Source organism: Desmodus rotundus, chromosome 7 (assembly GCF_022682495.2).
Source record: "Desmodus rotundus isolate HL8 chromosome 7, HLdesRot8A.1, whole genome shotgun sequence".
Taxonomy (NCBI): Eukaryota; Metazoa; Chordata; class Mammalia; order Chiroptera; family Phyllostomidae; genus Desmodus; species Desmodus rotundus.
Window position 1 is genome coordinate 75,349,904 of NC_071393.1, and position 14,377 is coordinate 75,364,280.

Below are 14,377 nucleotides of genomic sequence, written 5' to 3' on the forward strand. Positions count from 1 at the left end.
AGCATCTGGACCATTTTATATTTCTACTAACAGTACACAAGGGTTTTAATTTTTCCACTTTGTCACCAACACTTATTTTGTCCTTTTTATATATATATTTTATTAATTATGCTATTACAGTTGTCCTATTTTTCTCCCCTTTATTCCCCTCCACCCTGCACCCCCTCTCCCACCAGCATTCCCCAGCCTTAGTTCATGTCCATGGGTGGTACATATAAGATCTTTGGGTTCTCCATTTCCCATGCTATTTTTAACCTTTCCCCGTCTATTTTGTACCTACCATTTATGCTACTTATTCCCTGTACCTTTTCTCCCATTCTCCCCCCTCTCTCTCCCCACTGTGATCTCCATTTCTGTGATTCTGTTCCTGTTCTGGTTGTTTGCTTAGTTTGTTTTTGTTTTAGGTTCAGGTGTTGATAGTTGTGAGTTTCTTGTCATTTTACTGTTCACATTTTTTATTTTCTTTTTCTTAGATAAGTCCCTTTAACATTTCATATAATAATGGCTCTGTGATGATGAACTCCTTTAACATGACCTTATCTGGGAAGCACTTTATCTACCATTCCATTCTAAATGATAGCTTTGCTGGATAGAATAATCTTGGGTGGGGGTCCTTGCCTTTCATGACTTTGAATGACTGGGAACCGAACCGGCAACCCTTTGGTTCACAGGCTGGCACTCAATCCACTGAGCCACACCAGTCAGGGAAAATGTTTCATAGTTTTAATTGTAAAAGCCTTTACTTTTTTTGTTAATTCCTAAGGGATTTTTTTTTTGTTACTGTGAATGAAATTGTTTTGTAACTTCCTTTTCATATTGTGTATGGTTCTTGTATAGAAATGTAACTGATTTTTCTGTGCTGCCTTTGTATCCTGCTACTTTGCTGAATTCATTTATTCCCACAGATTTATTTATTTGTGGAATCTTAAGGATTTTCTGCATATAAGATTATATCATCACAAAAAAGATAATTTTGCTTCTTCATTTCCAATTTGGATGTATTTTATTTCTTTTTATTGCCAAACTCTCTGGCCAGAGAACATCCTGTAAAATGTTGATAAGAAGTAGTGAAAGTGGTTCTCTTTGCCTTTTTCTTGATCTTAAGGGAAAAGCTTACAGCCTTTCACCATTATGTTCACTTTGGGTTTTTCATATGTGGCTCATTATGTTGAGTTAGTTTCTGTCTGTGCTTAGTTTGTAGAATGTTTTTGTCATGAAAGGTTGTTGAATTTCATCAAAATCTTTTTCTGCATTAATTGAGATGATCATGTGTTTTTTACCTTCATCTGTTGATACGGAGTATTATACTGATATTTTTTTTTTGCATGTTGAACCATCCTTGCATTCTAGGACTAAATCTCACTTGGTTATGATGTCTAATCTTTTAAATGTTGCTGAATTCTGTTTGCTAGTATTTTGGTGAAGATTTTGCATCAGTGTTCATAAGAGATACTGGCCTGTAGTTTTCTTTTCGTAGTGTCTTAGTCTGACTTTGCTATCAGAGTAACGTTGGCCTCATAGGATGAGTTGGGAAGTGTAAACTTTTCTTCAATTTTTGGGAAAAGTTTGAGAAGGATTGATTAGTCCTTACTGTAATATTTGGTAGAATTCATCAGAGAGGCTGTCAGGCTAAGGGCTTTTTTTGTGGAGAGATTTTTGATTACTGATTCAATCACTTTACACATTTTAGGTCTATTCAGACTGGTTATTTTTTTGTGATTTAGTCTTGGCAGGTTTTGTTTCTAAGAATTTGTTTCATCTAGTTTTTCCAACTTGTGGGGCTACAGTTTACAGTACTTTTTTTTTTTAATCCTCACCTGAGGATATGTTTATTAATTTTAGAGCAATAGGAAGGGGGAGAGAGAGAGAAACATCGATCAGTTGCCTCCTGCACCCCGACTGGTGATTGAACCCGCAACCTAGGTGTATGCCCTGAGTGGGGATCAAACCTGCAACTTTTTGGTGTTTGGGATGACATTCCAACCAGCTGAGCCACCCAGTCAGGGCTCCTGTTTTTTAATGTAAACAATTATAGCTATAAATTTTCCCTGTTGTTATGCTCTTGCTGTGTCCATAAGTTTTGTTTACATTTTCATTTGTCTCTATCTTCTAATTTCCATTGTCATTTCTTCTTTGAACCATTGGCTTTTTTAAAAGTGTGTTAATTTCCACAGTTTTAAGAATTTTTCAGTTTTCTTTGGTTGATTTCTACTCAGAGAAGATAATTTGTGTGGTATCTATGTGTTAAAATTTGTTGAGAATTAAACTGTGGTGCACTGTATGGTCTGTCCTGGAAAATGTTCCATGTCTGTTGAAATGAATGTGTATTCCGTTGTTGAGTAGAGTGTCCTGCAAATGCCTATTAGGTCTAGTCAATTTCTGGGTTGCTTAAGTCCTCTATTTTCTTCTGACTGATTTGTTCCATCCATTATCGTGAATGGAGTGTTGAAGTCTGTTTCTTCCATTGTAGATCTGTGTATTTCTTCCTTCAGTTCTGTCAGTATTTCTTCATATTTCGATGGTCTGCCATTAGGTGTATAAATGTTTATAATTGTTTTTCTTCTGGATATATAGAGACTTTTATTAATATATAATGTCCTTTTTGTCTCTTGCAACCTTTTTGATTTAATGTTTATTTTGTCTGATATTAGTAAAGTCACCCCTGCTCTTTTTTGGTTATTATTTGTATGGAATATCTTCTACTCTTTCACTTTCAACTTGTGTCTTTGGATCACACATCAGTCTCTTGTTGACAGGACATAATTTGACCATTTGTTTTTTTTTAACAATTTTGCCAGTCTGTCTTTTGATGGGAGAATTTAATCTGTGTACATTTAAGGGAATTACTGATAAGGAGAGAGTTGAGACTTCTGTCATAGCACTTCTTGTTTTCTATATGTATGCCTTGTAGCTTTTTTTGTTCCTTATTTCCTGTGTTACTGTCTCTCTTTGTGTTTGGTTCATATTTTATAGTGAAATGTTTAAATTTCTCATTTTTAAAAATGTATATTGTATAGCTATTTTCTTGGTGTTTACCTTAAGATTACATTTAACATCCTAAAGTTATAATAGTAATATGAATTTTCACCACCTTAACTTCAGTAACATACAAAAACTGTGTTCTTTTATACTTCTGTCCTCACCCTGTTCAGTTGTTGATATCATGGTATTACATCTTTATACTTTGTATACCCCCAGGTATACACTAATAATTTTTAAAAATGCATTTAGTATTGTAAGTTGTGTAGAAAACAAACTTTGGAATGACAATGCAGAGTTGTAGTAACATTAGCTTTCACACTAATAATTGGTTTTTATTTTCATTTGATGTATTAGTCCTTTAAATCCTGTAGAACACAAAAAGTTCAGTTAAAAGCCATTATTATAACAGAACCTGCTTTTATACTCGCCATGTGTTTACCTTTAGTGAGATCTTTATTTTTTCCATATGGCTTTGAGTTATTGTCTAGTGTCTCCTCATTGCATTTTGGAGAAATTCCTTAAGAATATTTTGGGGACAGTTTTAGTGGTCACAAACTCCATTACCTTTTGTTCATGTGTAAATTTCTTAATTTCTCCCTTACTCTGTTTTTTTTAGGGTGAACTTCTGTTTAATTTTTTTAAAATTATTTTATTGTTGTTCAGTTACAATTGTCTGCATTTCCCCCCCATCTCTTCCCGCCACCCCAGCCAAACCCACCTCCCTCCCTTGCTTCCACCTCTCCCTTGGTTTTGTCCATGTGTCCTTTATAGTAGTCCCTGAAAACCCTTCTGCCCATTTTCCCCTCCCCTCCTTCCCTCTGGCTATTGTTAGATTGTTCTTAATTTCAATGTCTCTGGTTATATTTTGTTTGCTTTTTTCTTTTGTTGATTATGTGCCAGTTAAAGGTGAGATCATATGGTATTTGTCCCTCACCACCTGGCTTATTTCACTTAGCATAATGCTCTCCATTTCTATCCATGCTGTTGCAAACGGTGGGATCTCCCTTACTCTTGATGGACAATTTAGCCTGATACAGGATTCTTGCTGGATATTTTTTTTTTCTCTCTCTCTCTGCACTTTGAATATATCAGCCCACAAATGTGCTGGCCTCCAAAGTTTTTGATGAGTTCTGCTCATTTTTATTGAGGATCCCTAGTATATGATGATTTGTTTTTATCTTGGTGCTTTCAGGATTCTCTTTTTGTGTTTTTTGAAAGTATGAGGATAAAGTATTTCAGTGTGGGTCTCTTTTGAATTCATTTTACTTGGCATTTGTTGGTTTTCTTGGATATTTGTTCATGTCTTTCTGCAAATTTGAGAAGTTTTCAGCCATTATTTTTTCAAATACTCTTGTTTCTTTCTCCTTTCGAAACTCCCATGTTGTGTATATTGGTTTGCTTGATGATGTCCCTTAGGGTCTGTTTGCCTTTCTTCAGTCTCTTCCTCAGACTCCATAGTTCCCAGTGTCTGTTGTTCTTGCCCTTGTGGTCTGTCCATTGTTAGGGTTTCTTAGGAGTCTCTGGCAATGACAGTCCTGGTGTTTATTGCTTACCCTATTTGATTATGTTGACTGTCACTTCAGTCTTGCACATACTAACATAACTGGACTCTTTCTCTCTTAGCTCCTTTTATGAATTTTCCTACTTATGGAATCACCATTTACCCACAGCTGAAATTTTAGTCTTGATTCTCTATGAGGGATTAAGACATTTTAAAACATTTTAAGAGGTTTTCTTAAGTACTGTACCAAGTATTTTCTACTGTCAAAAGAAAAAGATGAAAAGGGACCTTTACTTAGTACAGTCCTTAGCTTATTGAGGTATAAAAATCTTTGAAAGATGATTGAGAGGTCAAAGACAATAATGCTTGCCCTGCAGGCACTTTTATTTTTGTAATAGAATTAATGTGTATGAAATAATTAGCAACACTAGACAGTCAAGTTTTTTACCAAATGAGAGGTAGTACCACCTTTATTGTAAGCACATTCCCTGTTACCTTTTTAAAAATTGCAGCACCCCCCCTCAAAATACATGTTCATGCATACTCACTCTACATACTTATTTCTTTTCTCTTCTGCTTTGCTTTTTCTCATATGCACTTACCACAATACAATATATTTTTAAAAATTATCTTGTTTATTGCCTGTCTTGCCCTCTTTATCCCAGCTCCATGAAGGCAAAGAATTTTTTTAATCAATTTTGTTCATTACTATATCTACAAAGTCTGATACATAGTAAACATTCAAATATTTATACATGAATGAACACTGGGGTCTTAGATGCAGCCTTTCTGAAGTATGATAAATGAGCGAGGTTGTGAAAGTTGGATAACAGAGACTGATAACTAGCAAAGAAATTCGCTCAATCTCTTTCTAGCTCTGAAGGTTTTTATCTTCCTATTTTAAATCTTTAAGCTTTTATTCAACATTTTGTGGTTATGCTCTGAATGTTGTCAACTGTACGAGCCTTTTAAAGACAAAGTCTTTTACTAGTAGGGCCTTAATGTTCAGAGCGGATATACTTCTTACAAAATCAGGTAGCAGATTGGATTCTCTTTTGTTATGAGAAATTATTTGAATTAAGTGCAAATGCTGCTCAGTCACATTTTTGTGACTTTAGGCAAAGAGTTTGGATCTTTGGCTTAGAACCAGCTGCATCGTACTCTCTCAGGATTGACTATTAAAATACAGTGTTTGGCGCTGGCTGGCGTGGCACAGTGGATTGAGCACTGGCCTGAGAACCACAGGGTCAGTGGTTCGAGTCCCTAGGTCCCCAGTTGGGAGTGCGAGAGAGGCAACCAAACATAGATGTGTCTCTATCTTTGTCACTCCCTTCCCCTGTCTAAAAATAAATAAATAAAATCTTTAAAAAAAAAAAACAAAACAAAACGATGTTTGTTTCTCTGTAGCTGTTTTCTTTCTGGGTTGGGCAGTTTGCTTAAAGAATAAAGCCTTTTACCCTAGATTCTCTATTTGTTTTCCTTTGTGTAGAACTTCTTGATAGTATGAATACATCTCAGTTGGGTTTCAGTGCTTTTCTATTGATATATTTTGGCTCCTATACTGAATTAGGCTATGTTTTGAATACAGTTTGCCATCAGAAGGCAATAATAACAGCTCACTCTCTGGAGCCACATTGACTGGGTTTGATTCTTGATCTGCCTCTTACTGTAGATTCCCTGGAATCTCAGCTTCTGCAATATGGGGGTAGTAATATCTCAAGGAGTGCATGACAGTCATGAATTAAAACATATTAAGTGCTTAGTGTAGGTATACAGTAGGGTTCAATAAATATCTGTTGTTGTTACTTGTAAAATTACAAAATGGTGGTGTAGAATGTTTGTCTTTCTAGGATTATAGAGGCCTTTACTGACAGTGTTAAATATAGTAGAATTTCTTGTTAACTTCTCATTCCTTATCCTGCTTCATTTTTCTACATGGCATTTATTATTTGATGTTTTATGTTTATTAGTTTATTTTCTCCTATTTATAACCGTGAGGGCAAGACCTTTGCTTTATTTATAGCTGTGTTCACTCTAGTGCTTAAAATAGTATCTCATTTATGATATTCAACAGATATTTGATTAATAAATGAGTAAATTAAGGTGCATGAGGGGAACTAAAGGTTTTTTAGGGGTTATCTATTTGATTGTTTTAATGAGTTAACATTTTTTATTGGCAAGGCCTCAGTAAACTTTTTGTTGCCAAAGGCATCTAAAATCTTATACTTCCTCTCGTTAAGCTATATGTGAAACAGAACCTGAACAGCCTGTTCGACATTATCCATTGTGGGTGAAAGTAGAAGGTGAAGTCGATCCAGAGCCAGTTTATATTCCAACGCCTTCTGTCATTGAGCCCACGAAACCATTATTGTTGCCTCAGCCAGAAGTTTCATCTACTGTGAAGGGCAAACTGCTCACTGGAATTAAACCTGCACGGTCATATACTCCCAAACCCAATCCTGTGGTAAGCCTAGAGTTTCATCTTTTTTTAAAGATTTCATTTATTTAGTTTTAAGGAGAGGGGAAGGGAGGGGAGAAAGGAGCGAAACAACAATGTGTGTGAGCAACGTCAATTGTTTGCCTCTTGTACATTTCCTGATTGGGGACCAAACTTGCAACCCGGGCATGTGCCATGACTGGGAATTGAACCTGGTGACTCTTCACTTTGTGCGATGACGCCTAACCAACTGAGCCACCACCAGTCAGGGCTGAAGTTTCATCTTATTGCAAGTTGCAAAAATCATTTGTAAAGATGATGCATTTCAACCCAATCTTTGGTTTATATTTTGTGAATCATTTTACTTTCAGGTAATATGCCTGTAAGTCATCTCCTTTCTGATTTAATTGGTTTAGATGCTGGCACTTGAAAAATGTCATAAAAGTAGAGGTTAGTAGTAGTAATTCTTAAATACAGCCAAATCTCTCTTCAGGAGGATCATTATAAAGATGGGCTTTTTAAAAAACCTGACTTGCAAAAGTCTGTTAAAAATACCATTATTCCACACTGGTTGGTGTGTCTCATTGGTTGGGTGTTGGCCTGCAAACTGAAAGGATGCCAGTTTGATTCTCAGTCAGGGCACATGCCTAGGTTACTGGTTTGGTCCCTAGTCAGGGCATATGCAGAAGGCAACCAGTTGATGCTTCTCTCTCAATTGATGTGTCTTCTCTCTCTAAAAGCAACGGGGGTGGGAAATGTCCTCAGTTGAGGATTAAAAAAAGTAAATAAACTCTATTCCTGTAGTGTAGTGCAGTATATTGAGATGTAGTACATGTTATTAATAGAAAATCATTAAGAAAAAGCTTTAAAAAGTAACTCATTTTCTTAAAGCAAGAAGTAAAGTTAAAGATTTAAAATAATTAATATATTATGTCTTTGTGAAGACTGATAGGTAAAAGAGCTGATAAGCATTTCTGATTATTAAATCCATTTCAGTCTTCCCAGTTGGTTAAATTGAACAAAGATCTTTTAGTTCATTGTTGTTTAGTGGGTCTCTGTACCGGTGCTGATCTAAACTGTTACCAGTGTGTGATAAAATAAGTACCTGTGGAAAAGAGTAAATATTTAGAAACTTATAGCAAGTTGATAGTCATTTTACATCTTTTGTTTTTCTAATGCTCTATTTTGCATTTTTCTAGTAATTACTTTTGTATTTTATAAACATATTAGTGTATATTAGACTAGTATTAAGAAATGTATTCTTCACTACAGATCACTTGAGAAACACTTCTCTGGTGTGATCTGAAATTTTTTTTAAAAAGATTTTATTTATTTATTTTTAGAGAGTGGAGGGGAGGGAGAAAGAGGGAAAGAAACATCAATGCGTGATTGCCTCTTGCACATCCCCTACTGGGGACCTGGCCCACAACCTAGGCCTGTGCCCTGATTTGCCCTGACTGGGAATGGAACCGATGGCCCTTCGTTTTGCAGGCTGGCACTCAATCCACTGATCCACACCAGCCAGGGTATGATCTGAAATTTCTTGATAGAGAATCCTATTCTTTCTGATTGTACCAAGATTTAACACTTATGAACTGTATTTGTACTATTTAACTTTAAAGCTTGCATTTTAAATTTCAAGTGTTGTAACAGAAAGGGAAGTTAAACAACCTTTGTCTTTCAGAGTCTAGGAGACTTTTTGCTCCAATATTTGTAATGTTTTGTTGTATGAAACTTACAGATTCGGGAAGAGGACAAGGATCCTGTCTACTTGTATTTTGAAAGTATGATGACTTGTGCCCGAGTTCGAGTATATGAACGAAAAAAGGAGGAACATAGACAGCTGTCACCATCCCCATCATTTCATCAGCCCAGTTCATGTCATTCTAGTCCCAAGAACTATAATGCAAAGGTGAATTACTTACTGCATGATTTCTCTTTTTAACTTCCAGTCTCCTGTTTCTGGTATTAGATTTTGCATTACTATCAGAATAATTTGGAGTAATTCTTGTGGGGCAGAGAAGGCTTACTTGATGTGTATATCAATTTACTTGTTTTTCTGCACACTTATTCTAGGAAATAAGTTTATCAGGGTTTTTTAAAGTATTACTCTTTTTAATGCTGGAGTAATTTTTTAAACATTTTTAGTCTTAATTAAATTATTTATCTGTAATTGTTAGGATTTATATCTTTCCACATTGGTGAAATTTCTAAATAATTGAAGCTTGGACCATTAAACAGCAAACATTTTTCCTTCTTTACTAGAATACACTATAAAATACAATGTAAATTCTTTCTTTGGGGACTCAGTCACTGTCAAGAATATTATTGCTAAGCAAGTCTGCTTGTTTTTGCCAAGGGCTATGTAATATAGTAATGCATGTATGATAGAAATTTCTGAAGCTGTTGCCACTTTAATCTTTTTATTGTTTCAGACTTTTTTGAGAGATTTAATACTTATGTCTTAGCCTATTGATATTAAATGTGTCAAATTGAAGTATTTCTGTGTTATTCTGTTCTTCAGGAGCTTGATGCTGAACAACAGCCCTTGAAACCAATTACCAGTGACCTGGAGGATGATTCTGATAAATCACAAGGTTAGCACGAAAGCAAGATCTTATCATTTGATAGTAATTATATAGGTGTGGAGTATAATAAAACTGAGAGGACACCAAAACTACCAATCCTGAATATGTCGACCTACCCTGTTTCTAGCTTCTGCTAAAAGTAGAGATGGTAGATAAGTTTTTTCCTGTTATTTGGTCTCTTTATCACCTGTTTGAACAAATAAAATTCATTCATTGCTGTGGTATGTTGTAAGAGGCATTTAGTATGAGGTCAGCGATTTTTAAAAAATTTCATTGAAGTTTTCAATTACAGTTTACACTCGGTATTATTTTGTATGTTTCAGGTATATAGCATAGTGGTTAGGCAATCATAAACCTCACCAAGTGTTTTCCTTGATATTTCCAGTACCCACCTGGCGCCATACATAAGTATTATAATATTACTGACTGTATTTCCTGTGTTGTACTTTATATCCCTGTGACTGTTTTGTATCTACCAATTTGTACTTCCTAATCCCTTCACCTTTCTTACTAAACCCCCAAGTCCTTTCTCCTCTGCCATGAGTTTGTTTTCTTGTATCTTAGTCCATTTCAATTTTTTCTTTATTTTGTTCTTTAGAGTCCACATATAAGTGAAATCATATGGTATTTGTCTTTCTCTGACTGACTTATTTCACTTTAGCATAATGCCTTCTAGGTCCATCCATGCTGTTGCAAATGGTAAGATTTCATTCTTTTTTAAAGCTGAGTAATATTCCACTGTAGATACATATGTACCACAACATTTTTATCCACTTGTCTGTGCGTGGGCACTGGGATACTTGCACGTCTTGGCTGAAGTAAATAACACTGTAGCGAACATGTGGATGCACATATTCTTTAGAATTAGTGTTTTGGGTTTTTCAGATACAGACCCAGAGTGGAATTGCTGGGTCATAAGGCAGTTCCATTTTTAATCTTTTGAGGAACCTCCATACTGTTTTCCACAGTGGCTGCATCAGTCTGTATTGCCACCAACACATCCTTGCCAACACTTGTTGTTTGTTGATTTATTGGGAATAACCATTCTGCCAGGTGTGAGATGAAATCTCATTGTGGTTTTACTTTGCATTTCTATGACAATTAATGATGTTGAGCATCTTTTCATATGTCTATTGGCCATCTGTATGTTCTCTTTGGAGAAGTGTCTGTTTAGGTCCTCTGCTCATATTTTATTTATTTATTTATTCATTTGGTGTTGAGTTGTATGAGTTCCTTATATATGGGGTGAGGAAAAACTAGTTTTATAGTTGTGAGTACATGAAACACAGAATTTATTCTTTTTTGTTGGTTTGTTTAAAGATTTTATTTATTCTCAGAGAGGGGGGAAAGGAGGGAAAGAAATGTCAATGTGTGGTTGCTTCTCATGTGCCCCCTACTGGGGACTTGGCCCACAACCCAGGCATGTGCCCTGATGGGAATCAACCTGTGACCCTTTGGTTCACAGGCTAGCACTCAGCCCACTGAGCCTCACTAACCAGGGCTTATTCTTGAATTATTATTTATTAATTATTGTATTCCATACAAACAACTGTAAACCTACTTTTGTCCTACCCTGTATTTTGAATATTAACCCTTTATTGGATTTACCATTGGTGAGTATCTTCATTCACTCAGCACATTGTCTTTTTATTTTGTTGATAGTTTATTTTGCTGTTCAAAAGTTTTTTTAGTTTGATGTTGTGTTACTTATTTTTTCTTTTGCTTCCCTTGTCTAAGGAGATATGTCAGAAAAAATATTGGTAATGAAATGTCAGAGATTTTACTGCATATGTTTTCTCCTAGAAATTTTATGGTTTAGAGTCTTATATTTAAGTCTTTAATCCATTTTGAGTTTTTATTGCATATGGTTTAAGAAGGTGGTCTAGTTTCATTTTTCCCCCCCGTATGTGTTCAACTTGTCCCAAACCATTTATTGAGTAGATAATCTTTACCTCATTGTATATTCTTAACTCCTTTGTCAAATATTACTTGCCTGTATATGCATGGATTTATTTCTAGGCTTTCTATTTTGTTCCATTGATATATTTGTTTAATGCCAGTACCATGCCGTTTTGATTTTCATAGCCTTGTAGTATAGTTTGATATTAGGTAGTGTGGTACTTCCAACTCTGTTCTACTTTCTCAAGATTGCTGTGGCTATTTGTGTTCTTTTGTGGTTCTGTATAAATTTTTGGATAATTTGCTCTAGTTCTGTGAAAAATGCCATTGGTATTTTGATAGGAATTGTGTTGATTCTGTAGATTGCTTTGGGTAATATGGACATTTTAATGATGTTCATTTTTTTCTACCCATGAACACAGTACATGCTTCCATATATTAGTATCTTCAACTTTTTTCTTCAGTATCTTACTATTTTCTGAGTACAAGTCTCTTAGCTCTTTGGTTCATTTATTCCTAACTATTTTATTCATTCATTCATTCAATTTTAGAGAGAGGGGAAGGGAGGGAGAAAGAGGAGAGAAACATCAATGTGTGGTTGACTCTTGCACACCCCCAACCCGGGACCCAGACTGCAACCCAGGCACGTGCCTGACTGGGAATTGAACTGGCGACTCTTTGGTTTGCAGGCTGGCACTCAGTCCACTGAGCCACACCAGCGAAGGCCAGCTATTTATTTATTTATTTATTTATTTATTTATTTGAGGGAATTTTTAATGGGATGGTTTTCTTAGTTTCCCTTTCTGATAGTTCATTATTCATGTATAAAAATGCAACTGATATCTGATTTATTTATTTAGTTTTTATCCTGCTACTTTACTGAATTTATTTATCAGTTTTGGTAGTTTTTTGGTGGAATCTTTATGGTTCCCTTTATACAGTGTCATGTCATTTGCAAATAATGACAGTTTTACTTCTTCCTTTCCAATTTGGATGCCTTTTATTTCTTCTTGTCTGATGTTTTGACTAGAACTTCCAGTACTGTGTTGAATAAGAGTGGTGAAAGTAGACATCCCTGTCTTGTGGTTTTCGTTTTTAAACTTCTTTTCAAACCTCAGTCATATTGGCATCATTAGCTATTGAAATTTCCCCTCAGGTTCTCAATAGCTATTGCTGTTGGAGAAATGTAGAGGGAGAAAGGAAGGAGTATCACTGATTTATCTACCAGAGGCTACTGCCAAATTTGATGAGAGGTAATGTCTAGGGAGTTAACTGTTTGTTTTTGGTTTTGTTTCCTAACACTTTAGACAGTTAAGCAGCAGTGGTTTCCAACTTTTTGTTTTAAATTGCATTATACTCACAAACAATGAAAATGTTTTTATAGCACACTGAGGTACATTGAGGAGCCTGCTGGACAAGATCTATATCCTGACATACCTGTAACTGTAGAACTTTGAGAGTATTTTCAAACAAAGTAGAGTAGATTTCTCTCTGCTGTAGAAATCTAGGTTCTGATGAAATAGACATTTAGTTAACATGTTGCCATGAATATAAAACATGGTGAGTTGTGTGGAAGTGGAGCAATAATATCTACATGTAGAAAAGTAATTCAGAAGTAAAAAAACAGAAAGTGATTCAGAAGTATTTGTAGTAGAAATTAGATGCCCTGGCTAGTGTGGCTCTGTGGATTGAGTGCTGGCCTATGAACCAAGTGGTCACAGGTTCAGTTCCCAGTTGGGGCACGTGCCTGGGTTGCGGGGTATGCGAGAGGCAACCAAACATTGATGTTTCCCTCCCTTCTTCTCTATCTAAAAATGAATAAACAAAATATTTAAAGAAAAAGAAATTAGAGGTAGAGTGCACTTTTTTAAAAACCAAAACACTATGTGTTGCTATTTTTTAGGATTGATTCTGCCTGTCACATGTTACAGAGCATCTGGCGAATAACTTTGCTTTGTCTATACGGATAGCAGAACAGTATACTGAATAAGCTTTAACCTTGCTTGTATTGATTATGCTTTGTTTGCAGGATAACACTTTCTCATGTAATATTTATGAATTTTTAGAGCAGTCTTAAGTGGGACTCTCTTTTTATTAGAGAGCCTAGGTTTCAGGCAATGAGGACTATTATAGCCTGATTCTCTGGACTCTTTCTTTTTCCTGGAAAACTAAAATTATGAGTGTTAAATTATCATTGAAAATACATGGAAATGGGACACTGGGCAGCTGTCGAATTTTTGTATGCCTGGCATTTTTCTGAGATCTTAGGGAAGATATAAGTCTTTCAAAGTTGAGTATAAAATGCTGTGATGCAGAAATATCTTTCAATTCTTTATCAGAAAAGAGCTGGAAGTCTTCCTGTAATGAAGGGGAATCCTCTTCTACCTCTTATGTGCATCAGAGGTCACCTGGTGGTCCCACCAAACTGATAGAAATCATCTCAGACTGCAACTGGGAGGAGGATAGGAACAAGATCTTGAGCATCTTATCCCAGCACATCAATAGCAACATGCCACAATCACTTAAGGTGGGCAGCTTCATCATTGAGTTGGCTTCTCAGCGAAAGAGCCGGGGTGAGAAGAACCCCCCTGTTTATTCTTCTCGTGTGAAAATCTCTATGCCATCATGTCAAGACCAAGATGATATGGCTGAGAAATCTGGATCAGAGACTCCTGATGGTCCATTATCCCCTGGGAAAATGGATGATATCTCTCCTGTGCAGACAGATGCCCTGGATTCAGTGAGGGAGAGATTACATGGAGGCAAAGGTCTGCCCTTTTATGCAGGGCTTTCTCCTGCAGGGAAGCTTGTGGCCTATAAACGTAAACCCAGTTCAAGCACATCTGGGCTTATCCAGGTGAGAATTATCTTTAATCTGGGTGCAGTAACTTTTTGTATTTAGGTAACATCTTTATTTTTCAGAGCCCTTTGTGGGCCTTATATCATTTATCTTCACCTTTCCTGGGAACT

General features: G+C 35.9%; 1 protein-coding gene across 26 annotated transcripts in view; it reads left to right on the forward strand.

Moving 5' to 3' along the window:
* Positions 1 to 14,377, forward strand: part of MGA (MAX dimerization protein MGA) — a 157,714-nt gene that overhangs the window by 116,395 nt on the left and 26,942 nt on the right. For 18 of the 26 annotated variants that reach the window (XM_045201199.2, XM_045201201.2, XM_045201200.3 and 15 more), the window contains exons 10-13: positions 6,724 to 6,947; positions 8,662 to 8,832; positions 9,445 to 9,517; positions 13,747 to 14,264. In XM_045201199.2, the coding sequence (XP_045057134.1) occupies positions 6,724 to 6,947; positions 8,662 to 8,832; positions 9,445 to 9,517; positions 13,747 to 14,264 (986 nt within the window). The remainder of the gene's footprint in view (positions 1 to 6,723; positions 6,948 to 8,661; positions 8,833 to 9,444; positions 9,518 to 13,746; positions 14,265 to 14,377) is intronic. The other 8 variants (XM_053927672.1, XM_045201204.2, XM_045201205.2 and 5 more) reach the window with 2 other exon arrangements.